Below are 17,870 nucleotides of genomic sequence, written 5' to 3'. Positions count from 1 at the left end.
TTTTGTTGCACAGGTTACAGTGGAAGGTTTGTTGGGTGTGAATTTTGGTGTGTTTCTTCAAGGAGGAGAGATCGACGAACTTACGTTTGCAACCCTGAAAATGAAGCAGATAAGTGGGAAACTGTGACTCTTTTGGCCCTAATGGCCGTCACTCACGCTCAGATTGTCTCAAAGACCTTCTAGGCATGTCACTTTCTAGGTCTGTCAGACCGTCTGAATTTGAACATGTGTGGTGGAAAAATCTTAAAAATCTTGAGACCTACGTCCGGCAGACAGTCTGAGCGTTACTGGCGGGTATGGGCAGCGACGAATCGTTTGAAAAACTGTTGCTATAATGGGACATTTTAGTCTTTCTTAGCAGACAGTACGAATAACATAACTAGGGGCGATAGAGCGTTGAATGGGCCAGTCCCCCATGGATCACTGAAGTTGGGCAACGTTACGTGTGGTTAGTAAAGTAAGTTAGTATCTGATGAAGAGTGAAATCCCCATCACTAAAAACCTTGCTTTCAACTCTAGCAGTTATACAGTAACGTTAAACCCTCAAGGTATGTCCACACATGGTCGACCGGCCATCGATCGATGTCGACTGACAAGTCCACACTGCCTCGACAACATATACGTAGGATGCTTTGTTGGTGCTTGTAAGTTTTGTTGCACAGGTTACAGTGGAAGGTTTGTTGGGTGTGAATTTTGGTGTGTTTCTTCAGGGAGGAGAGATCGACGAACTTGCGCTTGCAACCCTGGAAAAGAGAAACATATTCACTCATCCGGGTAAGTATGTTCATTATTTTTTAAAGAACAAAATTGATAGTCGAATACTAACCACACGCTTAACTTCAGTGACCGTGGAGAACTAGTGCATTCAAAATGCATTCAAAACGAGCCATAGCCGGCCTAGTTAGCTTGGTTGGTAGCGCGTGTGCCTTGTAAGCGCTAGGCCGCGGGTTCGATTCTTGCCCGGGGCGGATTTTATCCTGAACGGATAATGTTCGTTCTCGGAAAGGCTGGGTTTCTCCTATCCTGTCTTCCTTCTCTCTTTGATTTCGGGACGATAAGACCTTAGCTGTTACAGCTCCCTCTATCAAACCTCTTTTAAAAGAAATACTTATGCCTGTCCCTGTCATGTAAAACCCGGCCTTGGTTCTTACCTCGACGTGACAAACGTAAGGTTTCAACCCATAGTGGATGCGGAGATGGTTGTTCTTGTGCGTGTTCGAGATGAAGCTGCGGCCACATACGTGACATGAGTACGGCTTCGAGTCTAAATGACATCTCTCGTGAATTTGCCGCTGCGTGTGGGTGCGGAAGTGACGGCCGCAACTGGTGTAGTTACACTTGTAGGGGCGGTCACCTGAGGGAAAGAAGAAGGATTGTGTTACCAGGAACGAATAATCAAACAAGGCTCAAACATCTATCATTCATCATTATATCTATCTAAAAAAGGGGGAAAAATTGAACTTAAGCTTAGTGCGCGTGCAAAAAGGTGACCATGGACCATCGACCCCGCCGAGACGATCGACCTTCGCACCAGGGTGCACATACGTGACATGAGTACGGCTTCGAGTCTAAATGACATCTCTCGTGAATTTGCCGCTGCGTGTGGGTGCGGAAGTGACGGCCGCAGCTGGTGTAGTTACACTTGTAGGGGCGGTCACCTGAGGGAAAGGAGAAGGATTGTGTTACCAGGAACGAATAATCAAACAAGGCTCAAACATCTATCATTCATCATTAGATCTATCTAAAAAAGGGGAAAAAATTGAACTTCATCTTAGTGCGCGTCCAAAAAAGTGACCATGGACCATCGACCCCGCCGAGACGATCGACCTTCACACCAGGGTGTCCACAACGGAGCCTGGCATATCCTGCTTATTTAGGTACGCTCGAAAATTTCAAGGTTAGAAAATGTTATCAAAAATGTGTACAAAACCATCGGCCATCGCCGAAAAAGGCTCGATTTTTTTTTCTAGGGTCAGTACTTATGGTTGGAGCTATTGTCAAGACTCCGTTGAGGACGCTTCTATTCATTAGAACGGTTTGTTCATTTTCTCTTGGGTCGGTAGGTACTAAGCTATGGTCAATGCGATTATCAGTTCTCCGTTGTGGACGTGGGCGCCTACATAGAATTGCTTCGTTATCCGAAATCGACTTCTATTCCAACAGTTGTTGGTGTAGCGAAATCTTGTGTCAATTCTCATCCTCATCTAACTCAAGTTGCAGGAACGCTGTAACTGCTTTTGGTTCCAACAATAACTTTGGAAAGTTACTTACCATTATGTATGGCGCTATGTTTGCTGAGGTCGCCACTCGTTTTGAACGCCTTGTCGCAATATCGACAGCCAAATGGGCGTTGAACGGCGTGCATTCTGGCATGCTCTTCCCATTCTGCCTGCGTTTGGAACACGCTGTTGCAGTCTTCATAGGTGCATACGTGCAGCTTCTCCTTTTCAAAAATCTGGAAATGGAAAAGAGAAAATGAAACATTAGAAAAACTTGAAATATTCAAATCTTCGGAATCTCCTCAATAAGGATAACGTAGTGGTAACGATTTGTATTTTTATCAATAAATATCTATTAATATCTCCGGAATCTAATATCTGCATAAATAGTTGAAGAGTTCTAAATCTTCTAGTTTCTATTATTTAAGAATTTAAGTGATAGCATTTTCAAAGAAAAAGAAATGATTAATCTAGTTCTCAATAAGGAGTGAAGTACTTTTTAGTTGATATCAACTTACTTTTTCATCTTCCTGGAGACTTTTCTTCATAATTTCCTCCGACAGTTGAAGATGTTCAGCATAGATGTCATTGCTTGCAGTCCGAGTATTCTGATTGAATCCGTTATTGCTCCATCCACTATTAGTAGATTCCCAGCAAACCTCATCACCTCCAAACATGTTCCTGAAGCTTTGGTCTGGAGTATCGTCCAAATGGTCCATTCCATTTTCTGAGAAACTTACAGGATTCTTTTCCAAAGTCGAATTTGATACGTTCAAATACACACTTGAATGTTCCATGGAAGGTAGATGTGATTGCGGAGTCCCTTGAGAATCGGATATGTTCAACGTACTAACATCTCCTCCAAGGTAAGGTGAGGTTGTATCAGCCACCATTTGGCTTTCAAATAGTTTCGAGTGCTCATTAGAAGGTTCCCCTCCATGTCTGTCGTCTTTTCTGTTGTAGCCAGGTGTGTTTTTATCACAGTTAACTGGAAAGGAACATGAAAGCATAGTTAAAGTTATTGGACATATCTTGACATTTTTAACTGTACTACGGAATGTATCTGTTATCTGTTCCCTTGCTTCGTCTAAACAGAAATTGTCAATTATTTTTTATGAAACACGTACCTATAGACACTTGAAACAACAATACGTGAGTGTTGACTTACTATTTATCTTATACCATTTGAATCCCAAGACATGGTGTTGGAGTCATTGATAAAGTTCGAATGGTAGAGCTGATTGATGTCATTCTCAAACATTTCTTGACAATGTCTGTTTTCATAGGAGTACTCTTTTTTATCCATTATCACACCGTTTTCCTTGGAAATGCTGAAATCTTGATTAAATCTATTACTTATCTTATATGCACATAACAATGTCTGTTTTCATAGGAGTACTCTTTTTTATCCATTATGACACCGTTTTCCTTGGAAATGCTGAAATCTTGATTAAATCTATTAGTTATCTTATATGCACATGACAATGTCTGTTTTCATAGGAGTACTCTTTTTTATCCATTATGACACCGTTTTCCTTGGAAATGCTGAAATCTTGATTAAATCTATTACTTATCTTATATGCACATGTTTTAGCTGGTACAGAGCCAAGACTTGAACCATCTTTCACGCATAGACTTGAGTTTTGATCATAATATGAAGGACCAGGAGTTTCTTTCATATCAGAGAATTTATCAATGGTAAGGGTTTCTGTAGAATTTACAAAGACATTCTCAGTTTCGAAACTTTTGGAAACTTTAGAGTTGTTATGGACAATATGACGGTTAAAGTTTACATCATACTCTTGGGAGATGGAATAATAACCGTACATCAGAGAATTTATCAATGGTAAGGGTTTCTGTAGAATTTACAAAGACATTCTCAGTTTCGAAACTTTTGGAAACTTTAGAGTTGTTAAGGACAATATGACGGTTAAAGTTTACATCATACTCTTGGGAGATGGAATAATAACCGTACATGTTATAAGTCTCACCCTGAGACGTGTAGTTTTGCGTGGATATTTCTGTGGCCACTTGTTTTGTGTTCATGCTCTTGCAGTTTATTACATCTTGCATTTGGGTTCCTACATTCTTTCTCTCTTTGATCGCGTAAATCTGTTTCATATTATGATTCATAAATGAGAAATTTGGAGAATCGATTTTACTTTCAAGATGAATATTCTGACAGAATTGTAAATCAGTTGATTTCTCACTCTCTTTTGATTTTTCATTGACATCAACTTCTTTACCATCTATTGGAGCCGTTTTTTGGTTTCCATCCATTAAATTTGGTGCTGTTAATAGAGGATCACTGTTGGAATCTTTGCTCATGCTTTTTTCACTTGTTTTATTTATAACTACACATTTCTGTTGAATCGTATCGCCTTCCAATTCTTCAATTTTTTTATTTATGTAGTTTGGGTTGTTTTCATTCAATTTAATCATTTTCGTTTCTTGTTCAAGGGACATGTTTTGTTCAGCAACAATCTTAACGTTGTCGTTTTCTATAGGTTTGGTGAAAAGTAAATGCTCAATTTTTTTATTTATGTAGTTTGGGTTGTTTTCATTCAATTTAATCATTTTCGTTTCTTGTTCAAGGGACATGTTTTGTTCAGCAAAAATCTTAACTTGATCGTTTTCTATAGGTTTGGTGAAAAGTAAATGTGTTTTGTTATATGTTATAAGTCTCACCCTGAGACGTGTAGTTTTGCGTGGATATTTCTGTGGCCACTTGTTTTGTGTTCATGCTCTTGCAGTTTATTACATCTTGCATTTGGGTTCCTACATTCTTTCTCTCTTTGATCGCGTAAATCTGTTTCATATTATGATTCATAAATGAGAAATTTGGAGAATCGATTTTACTTTCAAGATGGATATTCTGACAGAATTGTAAATCAGTTGATTTCTCACTCTCTTTTGATTTTTCATTGACATCAACTTCTTTACCATCAATTGGAGCCGTTTTTTGGTTTCCATCCATTAAATTTGGTGCTGTCCTCAAAGGCTGCTATCTCCCTACTATTTCCATTACATTAGACACTAAAAACAACAAGAAACTAAAAGAATATGACCGTATAAGAACTAGCTTGGAAGAACACACGAAAAATGCTGCTAAAAACTACAAAAAAAGACTGAACAATTAAAAACAAATTTCAAAATTTGGGAATTTTTTCTCCTTGGGGGGGGGACAAAAAACGAGAAAAAATTAAATTCTCTCCTCTGACGTCAAGATACCCCATTTCTTCCACCTTTATCCCCATTTTCCTTAGGTATTCCATACCTCGGCTGGGATTGAACCCACGCCCTCCTGTTTACCAGGCGAGCGCCTTGACCACTACACCACCGAGGCAGAATTATGTTTGTACCGAACACGGAAAGTAAGTAAGTAGGTGCTATCTTCTCATTGTCTAGATCTAGAAAATGAAGAGTGAAGGAGGACATGACGGAGAAAGCCAGCGGTTCCGAGAACGAACATATTCTGTTTAGGATAAAATCTGCCCTGGGCGGGATTTGAACCCGAGACCTAACGCTTACAAGGCGGGCGCCCTAGGTCTTTAGAGACGGGGGGTTTACCCTCCATTCGGCGGCAACTGCGGCAAGCTACCGGCTTGCTCATAGTCACTGGGGAGTCAACGTGCTATCACCACTCTGGCTACAATATAAAATCAGTCTCTTGTTGCTCCTCATTTTTTCAGACAGCTGATCTTTGTGTTTTCAGGAGGGACGAAAAACTGTGTCACTAATATGGAAAACAGACAAATAGCGAAACAAAAAGAAGCGATAGAACAGTATAAACACGAAAGTTGGTATAAACAAACGGAGAAAAATACGGATAATGGCGAAAAATTGGTAGAAAAAATTTTGCTTTTGGGGGAAAAAATGTTGGAAAAAACGACAACCTTTGAATTTTTCGTCAGAATTTCTCTCGGATGGAATTTGTTTCTCGGAAGAGGGGCTGCAACTATTTGGAATTCAGGAGAGAGAGAGAGGGTGGGAGGGAGAGGGAGGGGAATCGATATTGCCTGTTGCTTCTGCGCTGCGGAACAAAGGCTGTTAGGACAGTGTCGGACGGTGAAATGTCTTGTGGGGAAAATAAGACGGCCCCCAGTTCGCTCCTGTAACGAGAGTGAGCGGTAACTGCTAAGGTCTTAACGTCCCGAAAGCGAAGAAAGACCATAGGAGAAAGTGAGCCGTTCCGAGAACGAACCTTACCTGAAAATCTGCCCTAGGCAGGAATCGAACCCGTGACCTAGCGCTTAGCCCTTTTGCAAGGTAAACGCGCTACCGTCCTGTGCAAGCTAACTAGGCTGGCTAGAGTAAAAATTGAAAACTCAATCTGTTCAATAATTTAGTTCGCTTAGACCCCCCCTCACAAAAGTTATAAGCAAACCCCCATTGATGTTTACACCACTGTTTGTTCTGCAGATATTCCTCTCTATTGTTTGGTTTTGTTCTCTGAACTTTGAAAGCTTCCACGTTTTGTTCTTCAACATGTACGATGTCTGTGCGAGCTTTGTTAGTTCTCCGATAGAGAGCGCCACATGTATCATTCACTCTAGTAATGTTCCAGCCTAGGTTGGAACGCAGCGAGCCTGCCTTGTAAGCGCTGTCGTGGGTTCAATTCCCGCCCGAGACAAACTTTATCTTTAACAGGTAAGGTCCGTTCTTGGAACGGTTGGCTTTTTCTCCTTCTGTCCCTCTTTTCTGTCAATATGTTGTGCACGTAGTGTCGTACGTGGAATACACCCGAATCGGTTGTGTAATGGTCAAGACGCTCACCTGGTAATCAGGAGGGCGTGGGTTCGATGTGTGTTATTTTAGTTTGACAGGTTAGAATGTTACATTGATTATATTCGTATTGTAGATCTCTCTTACATTAATATGTACACAATAAAATATTGATTGATATATGTGGAGTCAAATTCTCAAATAAAAGAGCATGAAATTCCATGTCTCGGCTGGGATCGAACCCACACCTTCCTGTGCGCCAAGTGAACACTTTGACCATCACACCACCGAGGCAAGATATGCTTCTTTCATTATTTCTAAGGTTATGTTTATCAAATGCAAAGTGCAAATCCGAAGATGTACTTATTTGCCTCAAGTATTCCTACATTACATGAACTCTAACTCAGACATCATAAATTACCGCCAAGGAGGATTGACCATCACACCACCGAGGCAAGATATGCTTCTTTCATTATTTCTAAGGTTATGTTTATCAAATGCAAAGTGCAAATCCGAAGATGCATTAGCCTCAAGTATTCCTACATTACATAAACTCTAACTCAGACATCATAAATTACCGCCAAGGAGGGGGCTTGAACCCCGGACACCGGCTGTGTGACTCACCATTGATCGAACGGTGCGTAGGCGCAGAAGTGTGCAACTTGTTCGAATCTTGTTGCCATTTAGCTTTAATGGTATCTTATTTGTGCAGTTTACCAAACTGTCAACTGGTGCTCCGGTAGCACCATTTAGCTTTAATGGTATCTTATTTGTGCAGTTTACCAAACTGTCAACTGATGCTCCGGTAGCTATTCGTCTTCGGAAAGTCCTTGGTTCGAGTCTCGCTGCACTTTGCTTCCCCTTTTTTGTTCCGTCAGTCACCCGACCAGATATTGAACACACTTAAGGGAGCTTAACTTTAACGTTTTAAATGGGACCAGTTCTCCTAAACAAGGCATAGGTATTTTACTTATTCAGCATCGACTGAAACATCGTTGGATTCATTGATTTGTACTTACCTCCACAAAAGTCGACAATTTAAACTCTAGACTCAATAAAAGAGTTTAAATTTCTGCGAAGGGTAAAACAGGGCGAACTGATTTTTCCAAACCGCTGTTTTCCCCCAGCCCCAGCTTAGATTCTTAGATATGGCAAATGTAAAAAACGAGATGAAGGATATTGGCATACGAATAAATGACACACAACTAACAGGCAATTACTTTGATGCCATTGTTAATGGCCATGCTGACTAGCTATGCTGAAGAACTCATGCATATTATACAATAAATAGAAACAACAAGAACTGAAAGAAGAGTAGAACAAGTTAAATGGAAAAGTTGGAAATTGAAAGCTATGCCACAGAGGTGGGCAAGATGGAAGCTATGCAATAAGACAATAGATGGAATCACAGGAATATAATATCAGCGACAAACACAGCAGTGACGAAAAGAGAGGAAAAAGTTAGACTTTGGAAGATTGGGGACAGCATACATCGATCGATTTCTTCTCTTGTGCCTGTGACCAAGTGTGTTTTGGTGACTGAATGTTTAATGGCGGGCTCAATGTTACTCGAATGTTCTGATTAGGTAAAGCGTTGAATTCTTCTTTCGTGCCCCGTGTTCCGTATTGATGGTAAAAGGGTTGAATTACTTTTTTATGGCTTTTCAAAGATATTTTATGCTTCCTACAGTATCGTCTACTGTCGTCATAAGTGGTTCTTTCTTGGTACACCCAATATATCTACCTCTATTACTTAGTTTACAAGAGATTAGCAATATTTATTAGGTATATTATGTATCTCATAAGTGGTTCTTTCTTGGTACACCCAATATATCTACCTTTATTACTTAGTTTACAAGAGATTAGCAATATTTATTAGGTATATTAAGTATGTAGAAATGTTAGGACTGTTGGAAGTCTAAATAGTTTTCTGTTTTGGTGCCAACAAATACTTAAACAAGATTGCATAATAAAAAGTCTTAACAACAACTCGGTACTTTTGAAATGATTTATGGCCCCCACCAAAAGAAAGCGCAAAAAAAAAAAAACCTCCAAGACTCACCGATCCTCGGTAGTATCATGGGGACAGAGGACGAGGAGGTGTAGTATATTGAACTGGAAGAGCTACGCAGCGCTGGCGTAGGTCTAGGAGGCGTTTCATCCAGGTGCTCCTTATAGGTAAGATGCTTGGACGCAGCAGAGCCTACGAACTGCGTCGAGTCAGCAAATCTAGCGGAGCTAGAGTGATCCACTATTTTGGTCTTGGTCGAGACACTGCTGTCTATAAGTTGGGTCTTGCTACCGTAATCAGTGTAGTCGTCAGCGTGATAAATCGAATCGGTTGAGAAACTTGATCCTTCAAACCTTTTCTTAGAGGAAATGTTCTTTGAGGAAACGCTCGAGTCCTCAAACTTGTTCTTGGCGCCATAGACAGCGTAATTGACAGATTTGGTGTTGGCACCTTTGTCTTCAAATTTGGACTTGGTCTTTTCCACATATTTGTTAGACACCCTGCGCGTGACAGGTTTGGTCGAGACGGCGTAAATATCTTCCACATGCCGCTCGTTGTGGGACAAATTCTCCAAATATTTGTTTGATATGTTGAACGTCACATTTCGGACTTCGGAGTTTCTCGACTGTTTGCTCTGTTCAGTGCTTGCGCTGTGAGAGAGCCTTTTCGACTCGTTGAGGGCCAAATTGCTTGAACTACGGGAAACTTTGCTCTCGTTGATGCATTTCGGACTTCGGAGTTTCTCGACTGTTTGCTCTGTTCAGTGCTTGCGCTGTGAGAGAGCCTTTTCGACTCGTTGAGGGCCAAATTACTTGAACTACGGGAAACTTTGCTCTCGTTGATTGCAAGGTTGCTAGAGCTACGCGAAAATCTTTTCGCCTCATTGCTTGAACTACGCGAAACTCTGTTGGACTCATTGCTTGTCAAATTACGCGAACGCGAGGTCTTCTCATTGATCGCCAAATTACTTGAGCTGCGCGAAACCGCGAAACTCTGTTGGACTCATTGCTTGTCAAATTACGCGAACGCGAGGTCTTCTCATTGATCGCCAAATTACTTGAGCTGCGCGAAACTTGGACTCATTGCTTGTCAAATTACGCGAACGCGAGGTCTTCTCATTGATCGCCAAATTACTTGAGCTGCGCGAAACCTTGGCGTCATTAAATCTCACGTTGCGCACTTCAGAACTCGATTCTCTCCCCTCATTACTTAAACTGCGCCAAAACTTCCTCTTCTCGTAGTAATCTTCGTTTTCCCAGCCCCTGTATTTCTGGTTGTTCATTTCCAGATCGCTTGTGCTGCGCAGGAAATTGGTCGACACATTTCTCTCCAAGTTACTCGAACTGCGGGAAATTCTTTTCGATTCGTTGCTCGCCAAATTGCTTGAACTGCGGGAAATTCGTTTGGTTTCATTGGTTACCAAATTGCTGGAGCTACGGGATAACCTGTTCGCTTCGTTGAGAGCAGAATAGTCCAAGGTGGGCTCACGCCCTTTTCCCAATTGTCCCACGCTGGCTAGTGGGTAGTCACGTGAGGTTTTGGTCCGCTCAAAGTACTCGATGATGCTGGGAACTGAGATTTCAAACATGCAATGAGGACCTTTTTCAAAAACCCCCGATTCAAATTAATCTATTAAGTACACCTGTACGTTAAGTACACCTCAGGGACAAATCAAACCTTATAGACCATTTCCCCTACTGTCGACCCGTTCCTTTGGGCCAAAATAACTCAAGGTTTGATAATAAAGGTACAAGTCAAGGGATTTAGCTTCAAATTTGGGAATACGTTGTACATAAAAGTCCTACTGGGGCAACTGGGACATCCTAGAGGAAAGCCGCCCAACACTTACCCTTGTTCGGTCTTATGGCCACATAGGAGGCGTCCGTTACGACCCCCGGATTGGCCTGAAGCTCCTTGACATGTTCCTCATAAGTGGTAGCTACGGAGGTGACAAACCCGACGTTCTTCGGGACCTTGTCCTCGACAGAGGTTTGTCGAATGAGGTGTCTGGCATCGATGATCAATTTGTTCTTGTCCGTGGAATATTTGACTTTGTCCGAGTTGCTCGAGAATTTGTTCTGCTTGACTGCAGAAGGGTTTGAGAATTGCTTGTTGGTCACATTGCTGCTCGATTTGCTTTGCTCGTAGATGGTGGCAGAGCTGCGAACTTTTGGACATGCAAAGAGGGTGGTGGGTTTTATTTTTTCTCTTTTCTCTAATGGAAGTCGTCTCTTGTGTACTGCTGGTGGTATCTTTTGAACTGTTGGTTTTATGTCGGGTATTGCTGGTGGTGTCTCGGGTATTGTTGGAAATGTCTTTTCTTTTCAGTTCAATGTTGTTCTTTAATGGTTTCCTCGATTGTGTTCTACCTGCTGTACTGCTGGTGGTATCTTTTGAACTGTTGGTTTTATGTCGGGTATTGCTGGTGGTGTCTCGGGTATTGTTGGAAATGTCTTTTCTTTTGAGTTCAATGTTGTTCTTTAATGGTTTCCTCGATTGTGTTCTACCTGCTGTTCCGGCAGAGCTGCGAACTTTTGGACATGCAAAGAGGGTGGTGGGTTTTATTTTTTCTCTTTTCTCTAATGGAAGTCGTCTCTTGTGTACTTTTGGTGGTATCTTTTGAACTGTTGGTAATATGTCGGGTATTGCTGGTGGTATCTCGGGTATTGTTGGAAATGTCTTTTGAGTTCAATGTTGTTCTTTGATGGTTTCCTCGATTGTGTTCTACCTGCTATTCCTCTGTATATTGTTGGGAGTGTCTTTTTCCACCGTGTCCATTGTTTTTATCTGGTTTGTAATACAGTTCACCAAATTGTCCTGAATGTATCTACAGATCTTCATTACTTTTATGTACTGTTGGCACCTTGTGTACTATTCGTCCTATCTTGGGTGCTGTTGGAAATGTCTTTTCTTTTGATTTCAATGTTCTTTTTCCTCTGTATACTGTTGGGAATGTATTTTTCTTTCGTGTCCATTGTTTTTATCTGGTTTCTAAATAGGTACAGTTCACCAAATTGTATCTACAGATGTTTCTCCATTTCGTGTTCAAGCGTATCTTGGAATCAAACTGTTCTTGCGCTGTTTAGGATAAAGTTCTCCCCGGATCGTTCCCGCGCGCCGTGTCGTAGTCTTTAAAAGGTAGGCGCGCCACCCTCCAAGATAACTTAGCCTGGTGATCCTTGCTCGCGTCAGTACTTGTTTCAGAAAATTTCTCTGGTCATCCAAAGGGGCAATTTCCCAAGGATTATCATGTATACTGTTGGGAATGTATTTTTCTTTCGTGTCCATTGTTTTTATCTGGTTTCTAAATAGGTACAGTTCACCAAATTGTATCTACAAATGTTTCTCCATTTTGTGTTCAAGCGTATCTTGGAATCAAACTGTTCTTGCAGTTAAGCCTTATTTTATGTGACTTTTTTTTAGTCATCATACGAAATTTCTCTATGGACTGGCAGCGGGTGTGGTGGCGCCATTACGTCCAAACTAGTCCAAAGAGAAATTTCGTACCGCATTACTTACCATTGGACTGTTTTACAGAAGCATACGAAGAGTCGGAGTTCATCGAGCTACCAACTGACGAAGGAGGAGGACTTACTGGCACCTCCTTCTGGAGGACCGGCAAGTCTTTCAGATGGGCCTGATAAGCGACACTTCTGGACGTCACATCGGCAGATTTCGTGGGCGATATTTCCCGAGCCGGGTTCGGGTTGTTCCGGACCATGTTGTCGGTTGTGTGTTTCCGCGACTCGATGATTGCCGAATTGTCCACTTCAGAGTTGCCCGACGTTTTGCTCTCCTCGAAATACGTCGTAATGGAGCTGCGAACTGAGATTGGACGCATGCAAAGAGGGTGAGCTTTCGTCAACCAATGAGACTGGATTTAGTGTGTTTTTTTTTCAATTAACTGGGATCAGAATTCTTTATTGTGTTGACCAATCAAATGTATGTATTCATTATGTGGTGTGATTTGTGTACGATTGGCACCTCAGATTTCGAGTGTTGATGGTAAGATTGTCTAGGACTATCAAAATCGGACAATCTTCAAAACTTCAAAACATGGACAATCATCAAATCGATATAACATACTGGCACCTCCTTCTGGAGGACCGGCAAGTCTTTCAGATGGGCCTGATAAGCGACACTTCTGGACGTCACATCGGCAGATTTCGTGAGCGATGTTTCCCGAGTGGGGTTCGGGTTGTTTCGGACCATGTTGTCCGTCGTGAATTTCCGCGACTCGATGATTGCCGAATTGTCCACTTCGGAGTTGCCCGACGTTTTGCTCTCCTCGAAATACGTCGTGATGGAGCTGCGAACTGAGATTGGACGCATGCAAAGAGGGTGAGCTTTCGTCAACCAATGAGACTGGATTTAGTGTGTTTTTGTCAATTAACTGGGATCAGAATTCTTTATTGTGTTGACCAATCAAATGTATGTATTCATTATGTGGTGTGATTTGTGTACGATTGGCACCTCAGATTTCGAGTGTTGATGGTAAGATTGTCTAGGACTATCAAAATCGGACAATCTTCAAAACATGGACAATCATCAAATCGATATAACCGATGACTCCTGCCGATGGCAATGTAAGTTTTCTTGTCTGTCCCATGTTGTTTTCTGGTGGTGAAAGGGGTAAATTCGTGTCTCCACTGTTAATGATCAAACGTCAGCCGGTACATAAAATGTTTCCCTGGGTAAACGGCCCGTCCGTTTACCCAGGGACGGGCTTCTTCTTCCATGATCATTGTTCATTTCTATCAGTACAAGTAGGTATATTGTGTGATGACAGAAGAGAGCATTAACAGTGTTGTGTTCCTTGTAAATGTCAAATAAAAATTTATTTTTTATTTTTCGCTGTCTGAAGTGGCAGAATTCTCAAAAATGAGCTCTTTAACCCAACTACGAATCTATGGCATCCACCAGATGAATTCATCTTGATGGATGCCTCGGATTCGAGTGAAAAAGGTTCAGGACATACGGAGGGACACACACAAGAACAAAGGGCGGCACAAACCACTTACCTTGGGTCGGTTTGGTTGTTACAAACGAAAAGTCGGACGTAGCCGAACTGCCGAAAGTTGACAGGGGGCTCGCCGGGGTCTTGCCTTTCCGGATGAAATCCGGACTCGGGGGCCGAGTTGAGTCCGAGGACTGATTCGTTTCGTCTTCGATAGAGTTGAAGGATCGGGATGTCGAGGTCGCTTTAGACGAAGTCGTTTTTATCGATCGCTCTTGTCGAGAAGTAGCTGCAGAGGCGTACGTACGCTGAAATCTGCGAACTGAGATGTCACGCATGCAAAGGGAAAGACGCGTGGTTAAATCAGTCTAAACGGCGCGTCGGATAGGGACTGAGGGATAACATAAAATGTTTCCCTGGGTAAACGGCCCGTCCGTTTACCCAGGGACGGGCTTCTTCTTCCATGATCATTGTTCATTTCTATCAGTATAGGTATATTGTGTGATGACAGATGAGAGCAGTAACAGTGTTGTGTTCCTTGTAAATGTCAAATAAAAAATTATTTTTATTTTTCGCTGTCTGAAGTGGCAGTATTCTCAAATATGAGCTCTTTAACCCAACTACGAATCTATAGCATCCACCAGATGAATTCATCTTGATGGATGCCTCGGATTCGAGTGAAAAAGGTTCAGGACATACGGAGGGACACACACAAGAACAAAGGGCGGCACAAACCACTTACCTTGGGTCGGTTTGGTCGTCACAAACGAAAAGTCGGACGTAGCCGAACTGCCGAAAGTCGACAGGGGGCTCGCCGGGGTCTTGCCTTTCCGGATGAAATCCGGACTCGGGGGCCGAGTTGAGTCCGAAGACTGATTCGTTTCGTCTTCGATAGAGTTGAAGGATCGGGATGTCGAGGTCGTTTTAGACGAGGTCGTTTTTATCGATCGCTCTTGTCGAGAAGTAGCTGCAGAGGCGTACGTACGCTGAAATCTGCGAACTGAGATGTCAGGCATGCAAAGGGAAAGACGCGTGGTTAAATCAGTCTAAACGGCGCGTCGGATAGGGACTGAGGGGTCTGAGAATGACTTGATTTGTGTCCAGTATGTTTTGGTGACTGGAGGGTTAATATGCGTGTGACACAGTGTGATTGTCGACTTCCTGTCTTTTTAGATCTTGATATTTCCCAGGAGTTGTTGGTTATGCCATCTTTTGCGTGTCCAATATCGATTTCTTCTCTTGTGCCTGTGACCAAGTGTGTTTTGGTGACTGAATGTTTAATGGCGGGCTCAATGTTACTCGAATGTTCTGATAAAAGCGTTGAATTCTTCTTTCGTGCCCCGTGTTCTGTATTAATGGTAAAAGGGTTGAATTACTTTTTTATGGCTTTTCAAAGATATTTTATGCTTCGTACAGTATCGTCTACTGTCGTCATAAGTGGTTCTTTCTTGGTACACCCAATATATCTACCTTTATTACTTAGTTTACAAGAGATTAGCAATATTTATTAGGTATATTTATGTATGTAGAAATGTTAGGACTGTTGGATCTGTTGGAAGTCTAAATAGTTTTCTGTTTTGGTGCCAACAAATACTTAAACAAGATTGCATAATAAAAAGTCTTAACAACAACTCGGTACTGGATCCAGATAAGTTTTGAAAGATGTTTTAAAGAGCTGGTTTTCAGTGAAGAGCTGGTTTTGAGTGTTGAAAAACACATGATTGCAGTTTTAGTTTATTTTTTTTTATTTTTATTTTTTTTTTTTTTAAACAAGATACTTCGTTTTATTCATATAACATACAACATATCAGAAAACAAGCAACAAACAAAAGATAGGTACCTAATTGAAATAAATATTTTGCCAAAATACAATACTGCTGCCGCCCATCAACTGTGTCTTGTTTATGCATTCGTAGTTATAAAAAAAACCCAATGTGCCTAGGCATGTGAGATAAGTAGGCAGATACCTACCTACCTAGATACTCGTAATTTATTACCTCACAGTCAACTGTAAGAACACTCAATATTCGATGACTTCGCATTTAGTTTGTCTGTTTTGAAGTATCCCAGCTTCCCAGCTATCTAATAATAACGTAATAACCTTAACACCTAATGATACCTTATTGACAACAGCTTTAACGCAGTACCTACATAGTACATAGGTATGCAGTAATAGTATTCACTAGTAATTACTTATTATTGGATAATGCGATATGATAGGCAATAACAAAAACAATAGCGGTGCAGTTTTCAGAATTTCCAAGGGAATGAATGTGCATGATTGTGTAAAATTGCAAATCGATATATTCAATTCATTGTATTGCCTAAGACATAAGAACTTCAAAGATACCTTTAAGAATAAAAACTATAGTTCTTAGTAAGAACTTCAGAGATCATGATGTACCTATGCACTTTTCTTTACATCACTTAAGTACCAAAGATGATCGTGATTTTCAATACGAGAAAGATATTATCGGCTTAAGTGGCCGAGTGATAACGTCTTTGCTTCTTGTGAAGGTCAGGGGTTCGAAAATGAAAAGTTGGAAAACACTTCGTTCCTTCATCAAAATTTGAGCTTTACTAAATAATTGAACACAAACTTGATTCTGAAACAATCTGCGACGCGGTGTATTTAAGGCGCCAGCCTAAAATGGGACTAAGAGCTTCTGAGAAGAATCCTTTTGGGATAATATGGGATAAACAATCTGCGACGCGGTGTATTTAAGGCGCCAGCCTAAAATGGGACTAAGAGCTTCTGAGAAGAATCCTTTTGGGTTATTATGGGATACTGAGGTAAAAATTTTAACAAGTTAAGACTCAGCCCAAATAGGAACCGAGGCCTTCTAAGAAGAAGAGAGGAAAGGAATTTGCGATATAGGGATTGGGGATACAGGATACGGAAGTTAAAATTCTCCTACATACCAAGCACTAATGATAAGGTCCAAGGTAATCAACGAAGTCTAACCCAACAAAAGAGGACATAGATATTAAGGAGCGCCTCAAAAGTCTAAACTCTAAACCAACAAAGGAAGGCCAATAAAGGAGCGTCTAAGCGCCACAAAACGATGATAAACACAACAACAAAAACAACAACACCAACAACAGAAAATACAATGTTGAAAGGAATCCCATTTGTTCACCGACTCTACAATCCTTGGAACTCTAAACCTACAGACAGGAAGAAAAACAAAAGATGAAGGTGCTTCTGCTAACCACTAACGACCCAAAAGATACCTTCACAACAAACTATGCCTACTGGATCTTGGATCGATTGAACTAACAATAAAACCAACAATTAAATTGGTAATGCTCTTAAATGAAACCAACAATTAAATTGGTAATGCTCTTAATTCTTAAATGAAACCAACAATAATTACTTTGTAATGCTTTTAAATGAAACCAATAATTAACTGGGTAATGCTTTTAAACTTGTTTTCGTCGTAGTCGTACTAAAGATTGAACCAAGCCAGCTTAGTTAGCTTGGTTGGTAGCGCGTCTGTCTTGTAAGCGCTAGACCGCGGGTCCGATTCCCACCCGAGGTGGATTTTATGCTGAATGAATAGTGGTCGTTCTCGGAACGGCCGGTTTTCTCCTATCCTGTCTCCCTTCTCTCTTCGAATTCGGGACGATAAGATCTTGGCAGTTACAGTTCCCTCTGTCAAACCTCTTTAAAAAATCTCATGTAACTGCGCCACACCAAATTACAAAATCTCGTCAGCAAAGATTGAAAAAAATAAAAACAAAGTTCTGGTTTGTCCATGCTCATTCATATTCAAAGTCGTCCGGTGTATAAATGGTCAGAACTTCAGGTTTCTGGTTATCATGTGATCCAAACCAGTTTCTAGTAAGATGGACTTAAGGTGAATACTTCTGAGGAGAGGGCAAGTCAGATTGGCTGCACCATCCAGACATCGGATATTATAATAAGGTGGTGCACCTAACAGTGAAGGAGGGAGTG

At 41.3% G+C, this 17,870-nt stretch overlaps 3 protein-coding genes across 3 annotated transcripts; all 3 read right to left on the bottom strand.

The window, feature by feature from the left end:
* Positions 1 to 1,350: 1,350 nt before the first annotated feature.
* LOC108252038 (zinc finger protein 431-like) lies at positions 1,351 to 3,525 on the bottom strand. Its single transcript, XM_017442907.1, has 5 exons — positions 3,402 to 3,525; positions 2,738 to 3,207; positions 2,272 to 2,455; positions 1,532 to 1,658; positions 1,351 to 1,354 (listed from the first exon to the last, which is right to left on the bottom strand). Exons 1-5 carry the CDS (start codon positions 3,523 to 3,525, stop codon positions 1,351 to 1,353), a joined length of 909 nt encoding a protein of 302 aa, XP_017298396.1.
* Positions 3,526 to 3,682: 157 nt separating this feature from the next.
* Positions 3,683 to 5,079, bottom strand: LOC113466279. The gene is made up of 2 exons (XM_026821553.1): positions 4,892 to 5,079; positions 3,683 to 4,046 (listed from the first exon to the last, which is right to left on the bottom strand). The coding sequence occupies exons 1-2, from the start codon at positions 5,047 to 5,049 to the stop codon at positions 3,683 to 3,685; spliced, it is 522 nt and encodes a 173-aa protein (XP_026677354.1). The 5' UTR covers positions 5,050 to 5,079.
* A 2,835-nt stretch (positions 5,080 to 7,914) lies between these two features.
* On the bottom strand, positions 7,915 to 15,416 carry LOC103506515. Its single transcript, XM_026821552.1, has 8 exons — positions 14,655 to 15,416; positions 13,048 to 13,271; positions 12,475 to 12,556; positions 10,805 to 11,122; positions 9,983 to 10,527; positions 9,681 to 9,948; positions 9,007 to 9,558; positions 7,915 to 7,928 (listed from the first exon to the last, which is right to left on the bottom strand). Exons 1-8 carry the CDS (start codon positions 14,926 to 14,928, stop codon positions 7,915 to 7,917), a joined length of 2,277 nt encoding a protein of 758 aa, XP_026677353.1. The 5' UTR covers positions 14,929 to 15,416.
* Positions 15,417 to 17,870: the final 2,454 nt, after the last annotated feature.

Source organism: Diaphorina citri, unplaced genomic scaffold (assembly GCF_000475195.1).
Source record: "Diaphorina citri unplaced genomic scaffold, Diaci psyllid genome assembly version 1.1 scaffold240, whole genome shotgun sequence".
Lineage (NCBI taxonomy): Eukaryota > Metazoa > Arthropoda > Insecta > Hemiptera > Psyllidae > Diaphorina > Diaphorina citri.
This window is presented reverse-complemented; position numbering and strand designations above follow the sequence as displayed.